We start from the raw sequence: 16,882 nt of genomic DNA, 5'->3' as shown, positions 1-16,882 counted from the left end.
AAAGATGAAATCCATCAGTAAAGCTACACCAATGGAACTAAATAAAGCTTCTTAAAGAAAACATTAGGATGAAAGAAACTCTTACCTTTTAAGTGTACCCTCCCTCTCTAATCCTCTTTCCGCAACCCATAAAACTATCATTCCCCTATAGATAATCAGTCCTTTTACTGCAGAGGGGTGCAACTTAATCTGATATTGCTGAGTCATTATGTATTCATGTTGAAGTTTCAACCAAAGACAAACCAACAATAAGATACAAATGACAAACATGAGAACATTAATTTCCATTAAGAAAATCCAATACCAGTACTCTCAATCAGCAGTATGGCAAAAAACAGGACCAACAGTATCAGCCCCCAGGCCTAAGGCCCAAAAGACTTATCTAAAAGTAAACTTGCTGCCTACAAGAATTTTCAGAAAGAATGTTAGACTACTGACATGTATAGTTACCAGAGTAAGAAAGGAGGTAAATTATGGTATGCTCATACAATGTGGAGGCCCTGTTCAGGCTTGTGGTGCCCAATCCCACCGAGGCTTAAACTGACTATATATGTTCATAGACTGGTCATTACCAAACAGCTGTCTTATGGTGTCCCATGTGTTCTGTCTAATCATTACCACATATATTTCAGCTTCTGTAGCAAGAAACCACTAGTGACATAGTATTAAATTATACCTAGCACCAGACATTAGATTCAAGTGACATGACTTGCTAAAGGCAGACGGTAACCATTTAAGTATGTTGGTGTTTCAAGGCCAAGATATAAAAGGCTTGGTAAACACCTCCTCAAGGATTCTTGCAATACAACAATCCCATACTCTAATCAGCAGAACACTAACACTGTCCCCTAAGTGTGTATCTCCTACATAGAGCTGAGGAGCTGCTCTCACCAAATGGACCCTAATCTGTTATCCCTTATGCAATAGTACTTAAAAGTTTCTGAAAATTCTTCTGGACAATGAAAATGTCTTCAATAATCAAGACATTCTAAACCTCTTTACGTACAACAAGCACCGTTTTCACAGTTCATGAGAAAGAATAGTTTCAAAGTTATAATATTCTCATCACTGAAAATCAATATTCTCTTATTACAGATCTTCTATTCCTTTAAAAAGACAATTAGGTTATCTATACAGACCATTCTTTCTTAGCCAGCATATCTATGCCTGGCTGCCTGCAGGCCTTTTATTAAATGAGTTTTTGCTTCTAACCGCATGACAAACCCCATACAGCGGCAAGACAGCTGACCTGGATTTGGAATTGTCTCCTGTACTCGAAACTAAAGTGTCAGCTAAACTTTCCTGGCTAAATATTTATACCAAGGAAATACATGAGGAGCTCTAAAAGCTCAGTGTTCAGGCCTCTGTAAGAACTGGGTTTTCTCTCAGAAGACTTTATTTCTTTGGAGTTAATTATATAAAAGATTTCAAGAAATGAGTGGATTTCTCCTGCTCATCAATCCTGCAAATCACACTTTAATCCATAAACAGACTATGAAGGAAGATAAATGTTGAATTATCTTCCAGCAGTAGAACATGTTCATGCTGTTAATGAGAAGATTTAAAAGAAAAGCTGCGGGAGGTATCAAACCAGACAAAATTCAGTGTGAAGGGGAAGAGTGAATACTCCACACTAAGATAAAATTAAAAGTCAAAACTTTTATTTTTCGAGGGGTTAGGTTTTTAAACATAATGATAGATCTGTTTTAACAGGACAATGCAGCAACATCAAATAGCAAAGTGACTCATGGTAGTTAGGAAACATGAATGGTTAACCATAAGCACTTACTGTCTGACCCAGCAGGTATTCAGCGATAATTAGCAATGATGTTGGAAGGGCCTGAGTACAAAGGGAAGAAAGGAAGTCAGCACCCAGGCTGTGAATGGATTCTGGCAAACCACCTGGGGAAAATGTAGGCTTGCAAGATGGTGTTATACTTGAAGTTAATAGAAATGGGTTTCAATTCTGACAGTCTAGCCAGTTTTTATTATTAAGGATTAATTAACCTCTCTGAGTCTGTTTGCTTATCTGCAAAATGGAAATTTAAAATGCTAATCCCACAGGATTGTTATGATAAACAATAACTCACTTTTGAAATACCTTAGTTTCTTTTATATGCATTCTCAATCCCCACTAATCAGCCTATGAAGTACAATACAGTCTCTGTTTTATAGATGAGGAAACTGAGGCTCAGGTAACCAAGTTATTTGTCTAAAATTATATAGCTCGTAAATGTCACAGTAACTAAGACTTGGACTCAGATCTTCTGGCACTTTCTACAATACTGTTTATGAAAAACAAATCTAAAAATATATAAAAACATAGCTTATTTTGCACAGAGGGCAGTAAATGAACATTTGCTAAAAATCTTATGTAAAAAACAAAGTATTCTCTATTCTTGTCAGTACATCTGAAACATCTTATAACTAAGAAAGCTTAATTACACCAAAAAAAGAAAAAAAAAAAAAAAGGCTGTTTCACCCTTTGGGAATCATCTCACCAGAGCACATTGACTACAGCCATCAAAATGAGGAAGGAAAGTCAGATCATGAGTTCTGCAACACTTAGATGGCCATCTACTCACCTCAAAGGCCGATGAGAAAAGCAATATATTAAGTACAGGCCTTCACCAAGGTGTGGCCAAACACATAATGCTATATTGTACAATATGGGGTACTAGCTACATAAAGCTACTGAGCACTTGAAATGTTCCTAATACAAATGAGTGACTGAATTTTTAATCTTATTTAAAGTTTAATTTAAAAACTGATACTTGATCCAATTATTGGAAAACTTTTTAAGTATGTTTGGAACTACTTAGGTACATGAACCATCTGTTTTCAACTGTAAATTTTTTTAAACCTAAATACATATAAGTATTTCCAATTAAAAAATTAGAGTTTGAATTGAGATGTTCTCTAAGTTAAAAATACAAAGGAGTGCAAAGACTTAATAAGGAAAAAAAAAAGAGTAAGAAGAAAGAAGTGTAAACTATTTTTAATAATTTTTTATATTAATTACAGGTAGAAATAACATTTTAGATATATTTGGTTAAATGAAATATATTATTAAAACTAATTTCACCTATTTTTTTTTTTTTACTTTTTATAGGTGGCTACTAGAAAATTTAAAATTACACATGTGGATACATACTGCTATATATAAAATAGATAAACAAAAGGACCTATTGTATAATACAGGGAACTATATTCAATATCTTGTAACAACCTATAATGGAAAAGAATCTGAAAAAGAATACATATATAATATGCATATACATATATACATAACTGAATCACTTTGCTATACACTTAAAACACTGTAAATCAACTAGGCTTCAATAAAAAAAAATTACACATGTGGCTCTCTAGCGAACAGCACTAGTATAAGGGAAGTAAGAGAAAGTTTGCATTTAAAACCATGTCTAAGTATTAAAAAAAAACTCTTGACATTCAAAGGCAGTAAAAACTATGATTATCATATGAATGAAATGGAGATGACAGTGATACACAAATGAGTATAAATATTTAAAGTAGATATATAAGCTACTACTATAGTTTTGGATATGATGCCAGCTAGAAGACATAAAAACCTACCTTGTTTATTTCATTCACAATAAATCCTTCAGAAGCTGTAACCTCTGGGATGCCATCAAGGCCAATTCCTTGACAAGTTAGGCTGCCATACAAAGTTGGTTTCCCTATATAGACAAAGATGCATGTTTCAAAAAATAAGAAGAATTAAACATTTTTCTCCTTGAAGGCCCAATTCAGGCATCTGTATATATGGGAGGAAACTGGCTCATAAAAGCAGGTACTTGTGTTAGTAGTGAGGTGAGTAGAAAGAAAAATAGCCTAGATGAACCTAATCTGGAAGAAATATACTCAAGGGCTAAAAGCCAAGAACAAAGATTTTGAGATATAATATAGTATTTGTAAAGCGACTAGAGTAATCTCAATCTCAGTTTTACTGCCTGTGAAATGGAATTTTCCCAAGACGAAGATCAACATGAACATATGCATTTATCCACAGTACAGACATATTAACAGAGACTAAAGAGTTACGCTTCAATAACTGGGAAATCTGCTTAAGCAGGACACTGCTTTTGCAGTAATATGGGCTAAATAAGATATTATCCTGCACATAAATGTTAAAATGTTCTCTTCTATTCTTCTTCTGCACTATATATATATATATACACATATATATCTATATATCTATATATAGATAGATATATAACAGCCCATAATATATTGTTTACATTTCTGGCCTCCCCACCAGACTATGAAGTCCTTAAGTTCAGAAAACTAGCAAAGTGCTCACATTATTCAGTAAATAACTGGTGTACCAAACTTAAATTCTAGGAGTAAGAGAGAGGTAAAAATAATCATTCAAAAATCATTCATGCAGAGTAGGAGAGCTTCCTAGAGAGGGTGGGACTTAAGTAGGGATCTTGAAAGCTACGACTAGGCAGAAAATAAGGGAAAGGAATGGGGAAGGAAATGGCAACCCATTCCAGTAATCCTGCCTGGAAAATCTCACAGAAAGAGAAGCCTGGTGGGCTACGGTTCATGGGGTCACAAAGAGTCAGACACGACTGAGTGAGCACAAGGGAAAGGAAACTCCGTGTCAGGGATGGGCATGTCAAGAATAAAGAACAGTCACACAGGAACAAGGGGGGAGGAGGCATCAATTAATATACTAATTTAGTCACTGAAAGATATTAACAGAGTAACTCACAATCTAGGGTAGAAGTTTGGACTACAGAAGATCTAGTGAAGAAGGTGTGGCAGGGAAGTGGCATGAAATGTTAGTTCAGAAAGATGCCACAAAAATAGGATTGAGTGAACTCTACTTTTTGTCCCACTCCATGATTCCCTCCTGGCTTCAAATTATCCTAGGAAGTCTGGCCCTTTTGGTATATTATTTCTACCAATCTCCTGTCAGCACTGTCAATGACCTCTCTACATTTACAAAGTCACTGACATGATCTCAGTCTCAGTATCTTGTCTGTGTAACAAAAGTGGGATTAATCTAACCATTCACCTTTCTGCATTTCTACATATAGGCTGCTGAGTGCAGATACAGAACAGGACACAACTGTGCAAACTGGCACCGCTACAACCTACCACAGTTTTCAAACTCTGCATAGTTCTGGAGTCCTTGTGCCCCTTTTGCTCCCAGAGCAGCCAATTCTCACTATACCTAGCCTATCATCAAAACCTTCTTCCTTCATAACAGCCAAAAACTGGAAACAATTTAAATGTTCATCAGCTGATGAAAGGACCAAAAATGTGCTATGTCCTTACAACAGACTATTACTTGGCCATTAAAAACATATGAATGCCACAAAATGGATGAACCTTGAAAATGTTATGTTAAATGAAAGGTGCAAAAGGTCACACATTATGACTGTATTTACAAGAGATGTCCAAAACAGGCAAATCCACAGAGAAAGTCAATTAGTGGTTGCTAGGAGCTAGAAGCAAGGTAGAATGTGGAGAGACTGCTAAATAGCATAAGGTTTCTTTTAGAGGTGATGAAAAGAATGCTATACATACAACGCTATGAATATACTAGAACCCACTGAATTGTACACTTTAAAAAGATAAACTTTACTGTATGTGAATTATATCAGAATACAGTTATTACCTTAAAAAAAAAAATCAGAATCCTAATAGTACCTACATGTTATGGTTGACATCGAGCACACAGCACACATTTTATTTCAACAAAACTGCTATTTCAGGGGAAAACAACAACAACAAAAAATCCTCTTCTTTAAGAGCTGACCCTAACTCCAACATCACAAAGAAAACTGAGGCTATAAGAAAATTTCACATTTCTATATCCATGTCTATGCATGTATCTATCAACACATGTACACTTACCCTCACCTTCTTTCATCTTAGTCTTTTAAACTTAATTCAATCTCTTTCTCATCTAAGATACTGATTTTTCAGTTAGTCCTCTTTTCTACCTACAACCTACATATTTTTTCTTTTTTTAAAAATATATTTATTTATTTTTAAATAAGGGCTTCCCTGGTGGCTCAGATGATCAAGAATCTGCCTACAGTGCGGGAGACCTGAGTTCAGTCCCTGGGTCAGGAAGATCCCCTGGAGGAGGGCATGGCAATCCACTCTAGTATTCTTGCCTGGAGAATCCCCATGGATAGAGGATCCTGGCAGGCTATAGTTCATGGGGCTGCAAAGAGTCAGACACAACTGAGCGACTAAGCACAGCATTTTTAAATGAAACAAAGATGAATATTTTTAATGTATAACCTGTATTTTAATTGCTCTCCAATTAGTTCCCATCTTTAAAAATAAGACAAAAATCCTTGATTCTGAGACCTTCCAGCTACCACCTTTCTTCAATGCAACACCTATTTCCTCAAAAGAAAACTGTTTAAAACTCTATTTCTCCTAGAATATCTTATTATGGAGAGACATCAAAGATCTCTGAAAATGAAAAATTATCAGCAAGACAAAGCTTTCTCACAAATTTAAAAGGAAAAAAAAATTTAATGTTATCACACTAACTGAAAACAAATGGATGGGAATAATACAGGAATGTCATCGAAAGGAAAAATTTGGAAGACTTGGAAACTAACTATATATGGTAGGGTGAGGTGACCAGGTTTTTTCACTCTGATGTCTAGAATGGTGATAACTTAAGAACTGAGAAAATCTAGAAAGAAAACCTGTTTGACAACAGAAGCTCAGCTTCAGATTTTGGATCTGATAAGCTCAAAATGGCAGTTAGAGTTTTAACCAGAAATGTTTAGCAGGTAACTATTCAATCTCTGCTTGAAAATGAAGAGAGGTCAGGACTAGAGCTATAGACCCAGGAATCATAATCAGGAAGATCACAACTGAAGCTACAGAACTGCTTAGAATATAATAATATATGGCAAAGACACTGATTAAGATACAGCAGCAATGTCTCCATAAATGTCTGTGGCTCCCAATGGAACACCAATTGGAAGCCCTTCCCCTAGAATGCAGGAGTTGCAGTGACATCTTTACAGCACAGAATGGTCAAGAACATCTGAAGACTGAGCACTGTGCAAGTAGTCTAGGCCAGGACAAAGTAGGAAGTTCTTTCCTAGGGGTTGTAAATCCTCTTTCTCTAAAGGGAAGGCATACAGATTTAAGGATATTACCTGGGGGGTGACAGCTCAGCCAGGCCTCCCCTTCGTCCTTCCTATGAAGAGAAACAAAAACCTAATTAGACTCACTCAATGTCAAAATGGATGTCATTGATGAAGGGGAGAAAGAACATATAATTTCCAGTTTAGCCACAGCACTTACACAAATCAGTCTAATACCTTATCCAGGCATAGACAAATTTTATTGGTTGAAGAAATACTTATGGGTTGTGTTTAATGCATAGACCTGTTAGTTAAATGAAGCTCAAGTACTTCATCATGAAACACTTATTAGTTGCACAATCGGGGGCAACTTACTTCTTGATTCTAGACTTGTGTTCTCTCAAAGGTGGTCCTCAATAAGTGTCAGTGTTCTTCCTATTACACATCTGGTGTTGTAGTAATAAGATTTATTTTATTTCAGCCCTAGTAAGGCATAAGTTTCTTAAATGCAGGAGACTGTGTTTCATTCATCTTCACCATTGTTTCCATTTTAAAAACCCATTAGTATAATAGTTGCCATTCATCACACTGCTGTTGGAGAAGGAAAAAGGCAACCCACTCCAGTATTCTGGCCTGGGAAATCCCAAGGACAGAAGAGCCTGGCCGGCTTCAGTCCACAGCAGACACGACTTAGGGGCTAAACACCGCAGTACCGCTGTACTCAATTTGGTGCCTAGCAAAATAACTTGCACAGTATATGATCCATATTTGCTAAAGAAATGAATGGTTTGCTGTGCATTCCAATTAAGCTGTTAGCGTCTCGAAGGCAGGAACCACCCCTTAAGTTTAGAGTACACATCTGAACTCCGCCGAGCATCTATCTAGGTCAGAGTCTGGACATGGTAGGGGTTCCACTGTTCCCTGAAAAGACCTGTGAAGTGAAGTGAAGTGAAGTGAAAGTCACTCAATCGTGTCCAACTCTTTGGGACCCCATGGACTATACACAACATGATTAACACACCACTAGGGGCCGGAGTAGGCAATGGCACCCCACTCCAGCACTCTTGCCTGGAAAATCCCATGGACGGAGGAGCCGGGTAGGCTGCAGTCCATGGGGTCGCGAAGAGTCAGACATGACTGAGCGACTTCACTTTCACTTTCCACTTTTATGCATTGGAGAAGGAAATGGCAACCCACTCCAGTGTTCTTGCCTGGAGAATCCCAGGGATGGGGTCGCACAGAGTCGGACACGACTGAAGTGATTTAGCAGCAGCAGTAGCAGTAGGGGTCGAGAAGCATGCCAAGACTCCTGGTGATGCAGATTGCTGGGACTTTTGGAAATATTTGAGGACCAATAAGTATTTGCTAAATGACCATCATTACTTGGCCAAGAGTCTTCCTGCCTCTCAGTTTTCCTGTCTTTCTCCAACTCATTGATCCTATTCTGCCTCTGCCATCACAGGACGCATACGTGTTTCCTGGGATTCAGCATAACTCTTCCGAGAATGAAAAACAATGACCATGTGGGTTTGAGACTTCTTTTTCTAGGCTCAGGGTTCCCTCAACAATTGATGAGGCAACCCCTATGGACATCCTGGGTCGGGGGTGGCGCTCCTTAACGTAAAGGCAACATCCGCCACCCGCCTCCTATGTCCCACTTCTGGACCTGGATTCACCTGAGAGCCTGGGCCCAGTCGCTCTGAATCCTCAAAGGTGCCGCCATCTTGGCCCGCCTCCACCAGCCCGCCCCTTCCGCTCTCTCCCGGAAGTGGATTCCCCATAGAGGCTGCGTCGAGAACGAAGGGCGGGATCTACCCCGAAAAGCCGCTAATGAAAATACGCTGTGGATTCTCTTTCTCTTCCCGCCCCTTTGCGCGCGCGCTCCCTGCAGGAAGCTGGTTCCTGACCGGAGGTTTACCGGGTAACTCGGTAGAGTTACAACTGCCTGCAAAACCGACGCCGCTGTGCAGCAGCGCGCGTTCGAGTCCTCCTGTCTGCCTGTTCGGTGAGCACTTTGTGCCGCGATCTTACGCGGTGAAGCCTGGCGGGCACAGCGCGGGCTCGCGAGTGCGCACGCGTCCTCTCCGGAATGTGGTCGAGGAGTTTTTAAGTGACTTGACCGCCTCGGTTTTTCTGCTTACCCATCCTTTCAGTGCCTTCTTAGTCCAGGCTGGCCTTCGCGAATCAACTGCCGACCATCCAGCCTGCCCTGATCTCTGAGGGAGGGTCTTCCACTTTTTAGTCAGGGGAGACTGAAGCCAGGTTGGGGTAGGGAAAGAATATGACAGCATTTACTTAAGTCCTTTTGTAGACCATGCGCTTGTCCCTTATTAGCATCTTATTCCTTGCAGTAACTCTGTGAGTTAGATATTACCTTAAGAAGGAAACTAAGGGATTTCCTGTGTGGTCCAGTCGTTAAGATTGCCCTTACACTGTAGGGGACACCAGTTCGCTTCCTGGTAGGGGAACTAAGATCCCACATGCCAAAATACTGAAAAAAAAAAAAAAAAAAAATGCGTGGTAAGGCGTGTGCATAGTAAAACGAGGTGCCAGTATTTGAATCCGGATTTTTTGGCTTAGAATCCAAGGCACTGTTCTTTCCACCATACTATTTCAAGAGGCTTGCCCTTGCCTTTAAAGAGCTCATAGTATATTTAGAAAGAGGAAACATGTATAGTAATAGGAGTTATCATTTATTGAACTCTGGACGTGCCAGGCTCCTTACGTGCATTATCTCATTTAGTCTTCAGTCTTGTGAGATAGATTTGATCTCTGTTTTTCAAGAGAGATTATAAAGTGTAATTTGCTTAAAGTATCCCAGTGAGTCAGTGACCAAGCTAATTTTCCAATCCAAGTTTGTTTTCAAAGCCCATTTTCTCCCTCCTCCCTTGCCTTCAAAGCAAATGAATTTTGTGTCCGGCTTTAGAGTTCTTGGGCTTTTCTGATGGCCCAGAATGTAAAGAATCTGCCTGTAATGCAGGAGACCTGGGTTCAATCCCTGGGTTAGGAAGATTCCTGGAGAAGGAAATGGCAACCTGCTCCAGTATTCTTACCTGGAGAAATCCATGGACAGAGAAGCCTGGCGGGCTACAGCCCATGGGGTATCCAAGAGTCTGGACAGGACTGAGCAATTAACACTTTCACTTTCATAGAGTTCTTAAAACCTTTTTGTGACTTCCACATTGCCCTCTTGACACCTTAACATGCGGTCTTCCTAAGATCAGATACTTTCTCAACTCATCACTTTCATTAATTTTCCTGTTCTCATACTCTATTCTCCAGTCATGTAAAACTTTCAGTTCATCTCATGTCAAATTCTGTCTCAAATCCCCACCCTGCTCTTCCATTGATTAGGAATATTCTTTGCATCTCTGCTCTTCCCTTTTCATCTTTCAAGTCTCAGTTTAGAAGTCACTTTCTGGAAAAATTATTAAAATATTAAAAAAGAAAAGAAAAGAAATCACTTTCTGCAAGAAGGCCTCCCTGCCTGTTTGTCCCCTTGTCTGGCTTAGGTAGTCTCCACTGTCTTCCCAATTTTAGCTGTTTATACATACTGTACACAAGTAAATAGCCTTTTAACTTACCTAAATTATAAACTCTATGAAGGCGGGAAGTGTATCTGTCTTGGTCACTCTTGTATCCTCAACTCTAGCACAGAGCTTGGTACATGATAGATACTCAATGATAATTTGTTAAATGAATCAGAGACCCAGGAAAGGCATTAAGGAGTCTTAGCTTATTTATAGCCTGTCATGGTTAAATTTGTACAAAGGCTGAGTCATTTATCTTCAAACCTCTCTTAAGTTCCTTCTGTATGCTACATTGTGCTGGGTGCTCTGAAGCAGGTGATTATGGAAAGGCAATGTGGGCAAGTGCAGCTCACATTAAGTATTCTCACACCTCACAAACTTAGTTCTTGCCCTGTACCTCGTATGCTCTCTGTTCTCCACACAACTCTCCATTCTCCCAAATGTCAAACCCTACCCATATGTGTTTACTCTCTCAAGTACTAAACTGTGTTTTTCTCCAGCCATAGAATAAGGCTAATTGGAGAAAAGATTGCTTCTCCAATAGGAGAAAAGAGATAGCTTCCCCAGAAATGTGACATTTCACCTAATTCCAATTCTATTAGAATCCATCTGAGCTTATTAGTGCTGTGCTGAGCATTCTCACATACTTTATCTCATTCTGTTCAGTTGAGACCATTTTGCAAGCCTAGTGCTGGGGGTACCAGGGTGAATCAGGCCCAGTATTTGTCCTCAAATAGCTCACAATCTCCAAGGGGAGACATAGGCATAAATAGGCTATAACAGTGCAGTGGTCAGTGTTGTTTATAACAGAGAAACATATATAATCATGTCCCTACTCTAACCTTGCTCCTGTTGATATTCTAGAGACTCTGGAAGATGTCAGCCCAAGGCCATGCCTGGTCCCGACAGGTGAAGAAGGAGGATGAAGAAGAGGACCCGCTGGACCAGCTCATCTCCCGCTCAGGCTGTGCTGCTTCCCACTATGCAGTGCAGGAGTGCATGGCCCAGCACCAGGACTGGAGGCAGTGCCAGCCACAGGTGCAGGCCTTCCGGGACTGCATGAGTGCACAGCAGGCAAGGCGGCGGGAGGAGCTGCAGAGGCTGAAGGAGCAAAGCAGCGCCCACCGCTGAGACCCCAAGCCACCTATCCCCAGAGGATGGCCCTGCAGAAACCAGCACCCAGACAGATCATGGGAGAAAGGAATCCTGAACAGTGGAAGTGTGGGCCAAGAACTGTAAGACTTGGGGATAGTATTTGGGCCTGGGGCCAGAGCCAAGCAGCCATGGGTTTGGACATGAGCTGTCATATTGAGATCCCACACATCCTCACCCATATTGTGTCACCAATATTAAATATTGACCAGTATTTGCCATGTAAAACAGAGTGGGGTTAAGGGATGCTCTCCTATGCTACATCTCGGGTCAGTGTGCCAAGTACTGTGCTGATTACATGGACATTTAATTTCAAAGTAGATTCACAATCTAAAGGTAAATTGGTTACCCTTAATCATTTCTTCATTTATTCGGTCATAGGTTCCAAAGCAGCCAGGTTTATGAGACCTCATGTGCCAGACACTGTGTAGGAAACGTATGTGATGCAAATATATCTCTCTTCATATTGCTTTCATCTGGTTTGAGAGAGAAACAAAACACTAGAACAACTAATTTCTGATAATGATACAAATGACTTTATCTTTCATCAGCTGTTCTGGATATTTCAGTCTAATGAAAGGAAGAAGGCAAATGGGAAAACAAATACTAAGTTCCTCTCATATGTCAGACTCTGTTGTATTAACAGATACAGAGTCTGATTTGAACATGCTCCCAACCAAAGAAATACATAATGTTGATTTGATGTTTAAAAAGTAATTTAACATAACATACAGATTTTCAGTTTTTGAAAAGTTTGGAGAATCTGTCAACATGGAGCTTATATTCCTACTTTAACAGCAATTTGCTGGAGCTGAATGAATGATTCTTCTTTTAGGTGGATGTGTACTGCAGCTCACAACAGTTGCCATTGCTTTCCATTTTTCTTCCATAGAAGTGCATTACCCATTCTATTATTTTGTCTCTGACATTTGGGAGTGGGAAGGGAGTTGAGAGGGTGACCATTGCTATAGAACTGGAATGCAAAGGGACATATGCTCTCATCATCATCAAAAACATTTCTTGAGCATATATATATATATTAGAAGCACAAATCTGAAATAGAATAGGCCCTAAAACTACTTTGAGCCTTTCTGTTGGTCTTTGGGAAGGAGAAAAAGAGAAAAGAGGAGAAGTTAAGAGGGATTCAAGTTCAAAGAACCATAAAATCTTATTTCAAGCAGAAAGAGGTGACTGTATGTGTGTAAAAGGATGAATGAAATCTGTTGGGGCATGTGTGCTGTGCTGTGCTGTGGGTCATCAGAGGTAGCAGTGTGAACTACATCTGTCAGCAAGAATCTCAAAGAGAAGAGAGTTAGTTGACACTGTTAAAGACGAAGTAAACATTACATAATTGTATATATATACAGAAAGGATTACAATCTGCAACAAATAAAAAGTACCTAGAGGGATTTCCCTGGTGGTCCAGTGGTTAAGACACCACGATTCCATTGCAGGGGCACAGATTCGATCCCTGGTCAGGGAACTAAGATGCTGCATGCCACTTGGGACAGCCAAAACAAACAAACAAAAAATTGTACTTAGAAATCAGTAAGAAAAAGCAAATAGCCCAACTGAAAAGTGAACAAAGCTAACTATGCCCCCAAAATATAGAAAAATGTAAATATATTCTACATCACTTATAATCAGAGAAATACAAATTTTAAAAACAAAAGTACCATTAGGTCATCCTGTTGACAAAAATTAAAAGTATAATCACCAATATTCTTGAGGATGGAGAGAGACACATTCACACTATTGTAGGGATCATAAATTAGTCAAGTTTTTTCAGGGCAATTTGGTGAGATCTGCAAATATTTTAAATATTTAAAAGCAATTCCTCTTTTAGGGATCCTCTTAAACATCTTATAAAATGTGTACACTATTATTTTCATTGCAGCATGTGTTTAATAGTGAATAAATGGTCACAGTATGAAGTTCCATCAGTGAGGACTATTTGCTTATACAAACACTACAAAAGAAACATACCTATTTATTAATTTGTATAATTAAAATAGAAATAATAGGTCATGGGGGGCAGGGAATTCTAACAGAGAGAAAGAGAGAACCTTCTCAGCAGGAGGAATGGCTTTCACACCAGCTAAGTGGATGGAACAGGTTTGGAAGGATTCCAGTCTAACACAGAACCAACACTGGAAGGGTCACAGAATGTGTTTGGGCAAAGAGGCCTCTATCGACACCCAAAACTGTTTCCTTAAGTATAATAAATGGGGATAATTCCTATTTAATAGGCACACTAGGAGAATTAAATGAAGGGGAATATGTAAATACCTGGTAATAAAAGTTAGCTTTTATTGAACTATTATAACTAATATACATGGAACATTTAACCCTGGCTATCTGATTCCAGAGTCTGTGCTCTCAGTCCCTATGATACGCTGCTTTCAATCCCACTATGCCACTTACTAGATTTGGGGTTAGTATGGTTTGGAGCAAACTACTTAACATCTCAGGATCTGTTTTTTCTTCTGTAAAAATGCAGTTAGTAATACCTTCCTCAAAGGCATCAAAGCTAGTAAGTGTAGATCTTCTCCATAGGGTTGTTGAAAGAATGAGTTAATATTGATGGAGAGCTTAGAAATAGCATCTGGCACATAGTAAACCGTCACTAAATGTTAGCTATTATCATCACTATTGTGTGCTAGTCACTGTCCTGAGTTACATACCTCATTTAATCTTCATAACATTACTAACTCCCCTTTACAGAGGAGGAAGTAAAAGGCAGATTGCAGATCAGACCCCACGTATGTCTTAAGCCTATGTTATTCACTCTGTGCTCTCACAAGCATCTCGTGCCTAGCACAGTGCTTAACACAGTAAGTAACCATACTTACTGTGTAAATACTACTTTGCTTTTTCTTAGTGCTTTATAAAAAGGAAATTAACCAGTGCAAGTTGCCCACAGTGTTCTAGATTAGTATGGTGTTTTTAGTCTCTCAGTTCTGCAGCCCACAGCCATGGAGCTGGAGTTTAGGGTGGTCCATGCCTGTCTCTGTACACTCTATACCTACCTCTGCAGAGAAGCTCAGTGCTACGGATGAGCAGAGAGACCTTTTGGCTGGGTGCCACCGTTGGCTAGGCCTAAGGCTGACTCATGATTTGGCTCTTCCCTGCAAGGTCCTTGGCTGGGGACGTGGCCAGTGCTCAGCACAAAGGTGCACTGCGAAGTGTTCTACTAGATGAGTAATCAGATACTCCTCCCACTTTCCTCCCTCAGGTAAAGTTGCCAGACCAAGTCCTGGGCTGCTGACTTTAGAAATCCAAGGAGAACTGGAGGGAGTCCAGGTTGAAACCCTGTACTTTTCTCCCTGTTTGGAAGGGTAGGGCTCCCCGCTCTGCTCCAGCAGGGACTTGAAGCAGGCAGAGGAAGCAGGAGTAGGGGATTCCTTCCTTTGCTAGCAGTTATCTTCTGAAGAGTTTTCATTCCTCAGAGCCTGGATGTCTTGCAGAGCCTGGCTACTCTGTCTCAACGTGAAGCTGATTCTCTAAATCTGAAATATCTGAGAATGAAAGTTACTCCAAGGGGAATAGAAGAACTAAATGAACCATTTCAGATTCTCCAGGGAGATCGGACATTTGAAAACAAAAATGGCACAAAGAGATCAAAGTACAGATTGAGCGAGTACAAGACACATTGGCTGTTTCCACCTGTAGTGCCTTGTCAGCAGGTTCCAGACATGCCCAATGCATGCTCAGAGACCTTTCCTCCCCTGAATATACTTTACATCCTAGAACAGTGAGGACTGGGGTCTGTGAGCATTGTTTCAGTGTCTGAATGCCCAAAATATCCAGCTTCCATTTCTTTCTCTGCAACTAAAAAACATCCTTTCAGAATCCACAGTTGGCTTGATGGTGGAGTGAGGCATCCTCAGCCATAAGGACTAACATATGAAGGTGAGGAATCCACCACCTTCATGAGGAAAACTGCCCATTTAACCTGGGCATTCTGTCCTTGAAAGTTAACGATCCACATAAGAATCCATTTCTAAAAATTTCAGCAATGTGTACTGAACCAGGAATCCAGTGACTTAGAGCTATCCCTGTGAGTGACCTCAGACAAGTCTCTTTCCCTCCTGGGCCAGTTAACTCATCTGTAAAATGAAAACCAGAACAGATTATATATTGATAGAGTCAAAACTAGAACCCAGCTACTCTGATTCCTAATCCATTGACCTTTTCTTTCTTCTCTCCTGCCTAGCCCTCATGTTTTTGCAGCAGTACTAGACATATTTTAACCCTAACTGGGTCCAAAACTAAAAGTATGCTGAAGGAATGAACTACAGTTACATGCAACAACATGAGTAAACACATCAGGATAAGTGAGTGAAGTTAGGCATAAAACGGTATATATTCAATGCTATTTATATATTCTTAGACAAAACTAACCTGTGGTAATAGAAATGAGATTAGTGGTTGTTTCTGGGAAGAATGATTATCAAAGAAGGTAGGGGAACTTTCTGGTGGGTGGAAATGTCCTTTAACTTGATAAAAGTGTAGGTTTCATCAGTATCAGTTCAGTCGCTCAGTCGTGTCCAACTCTTAGCGACCCCATGAATTGCAGCATGCCAGGCCTCCCTGTCCATCACCAACTCCCTAAGTCCACTCAAACCCATGTCCATTGAGTCGGTGATGCCATCCAACCATCTCATCCTCTGTCATCCCCTTCTCCTGCCCTCAATCTTTCCTAGCATCAGGGTCTTTTCTAATGAGTCAGTTCTTTGCATCAGGTGGCCAAAGTATTGGAGTTTCAGCTTCAGCATCAGTCCTTCCAATGAACACCCAGGACTGATCTCCTTTAGGATGGACTGGTTGGACCTCCTTGCAATCCAAGGGACTCTCAAGAGTCTTCTCCAACACCACAGTTCAAAAGCATCAATTCTTCGGTGCTCAGCTTTCTTCACAGTCCAACTCTCACATCCATACATGACCACTGGAAAAACCATAGCCTTGACGAGATGGACCTTTGTTGGCAAAGTAATGTCTCTGCTTTTTAATAGAGGGACCTGGAATACAGTGGTATTTTCCAGTTGTCCACCTTTCCTTGTTAATAATTTGTGAAAGCAAGATGCATGGTTTCACAAATCT

General features: G+C 40.0%; 2 protein-coding genes across 2 annotated transcripts in view; one reads left to right on the top strand and one right to left on the bottom strand.

Moving 5' to 3' along the window:
• PAAF1 (proteasomal ATPase associated factor 1) overlaps positions 1 to 8,873 on the bottom strand; it is a 37,862-nt gene extending 28,989 nt beyond the window's left edge. Inside the window, exons 1-3 of the mRNA XM_061149968.1 lie at positions 8,774 to 8,873; positions 7,170 to 7,210; positions 3,598 to 3,701 (exon numbers count right to left, since the gene is read on the bottom strand). Of these exons, the coding sequence (XP_061005951.1) occupies positions 3,598 to 3,701; positions 7,170 to 7,210; positions 8,774 to 8,820 (192 nt within the window). The 5' untranslated portion in view covers positions 8,821 to 8,873. The remainder of the gene's footprint in view (positions 1 to 3,597; positions 3,702 to 7,169; positions 7,211 to 8,773) is intronic.
• A 73-nt stretch (positions 8,874 to 8,946) lies between these two features.
• LOC133061789 (cytochrome c oxidase assembly factor 4 homolog, mitochondrial) lies at positions 8,947 to 14,070 on the top strand. Its single transcript, XM_061149981.1, has 2 exons — positions 8,947 to 9,102; positions 11,492 to 14,070. Exon 2 carries the CDS (start codon positions 11,504 to 11,506, stop codon positions 11,756 to 11,758), a length of 255 nt encoding a protein of 84 aa, XP_061005964.1. The 5' UTR covers positions 8,947 to 9,102; positions 11,492 to 11,503; the 3' UTR covers positions 11,759 to 14,070.
• The last annotated feature ends 2,812 nt before the right edge of the window (positions 14,071 to 16,882 follow it).

The sequence above is a fragment of the Dama dama genome, chromosome 1 (genome assembly GCF_033118175.1).
Source record: "Dama dama isolate Ldn47 chromosome 1, ASM3311817v1, whole genome shotgun sequence".
Classification (NCBI taxonomy): domain Eukaryota; kingdom Metazoa; phylum Chordata; class Mammalia; order Artiodactyla; family Cervidae; genus Dama; species Dama dama.
This window is presented reverse-complemented; position numbering and strand designations above follow the sequence as displayed.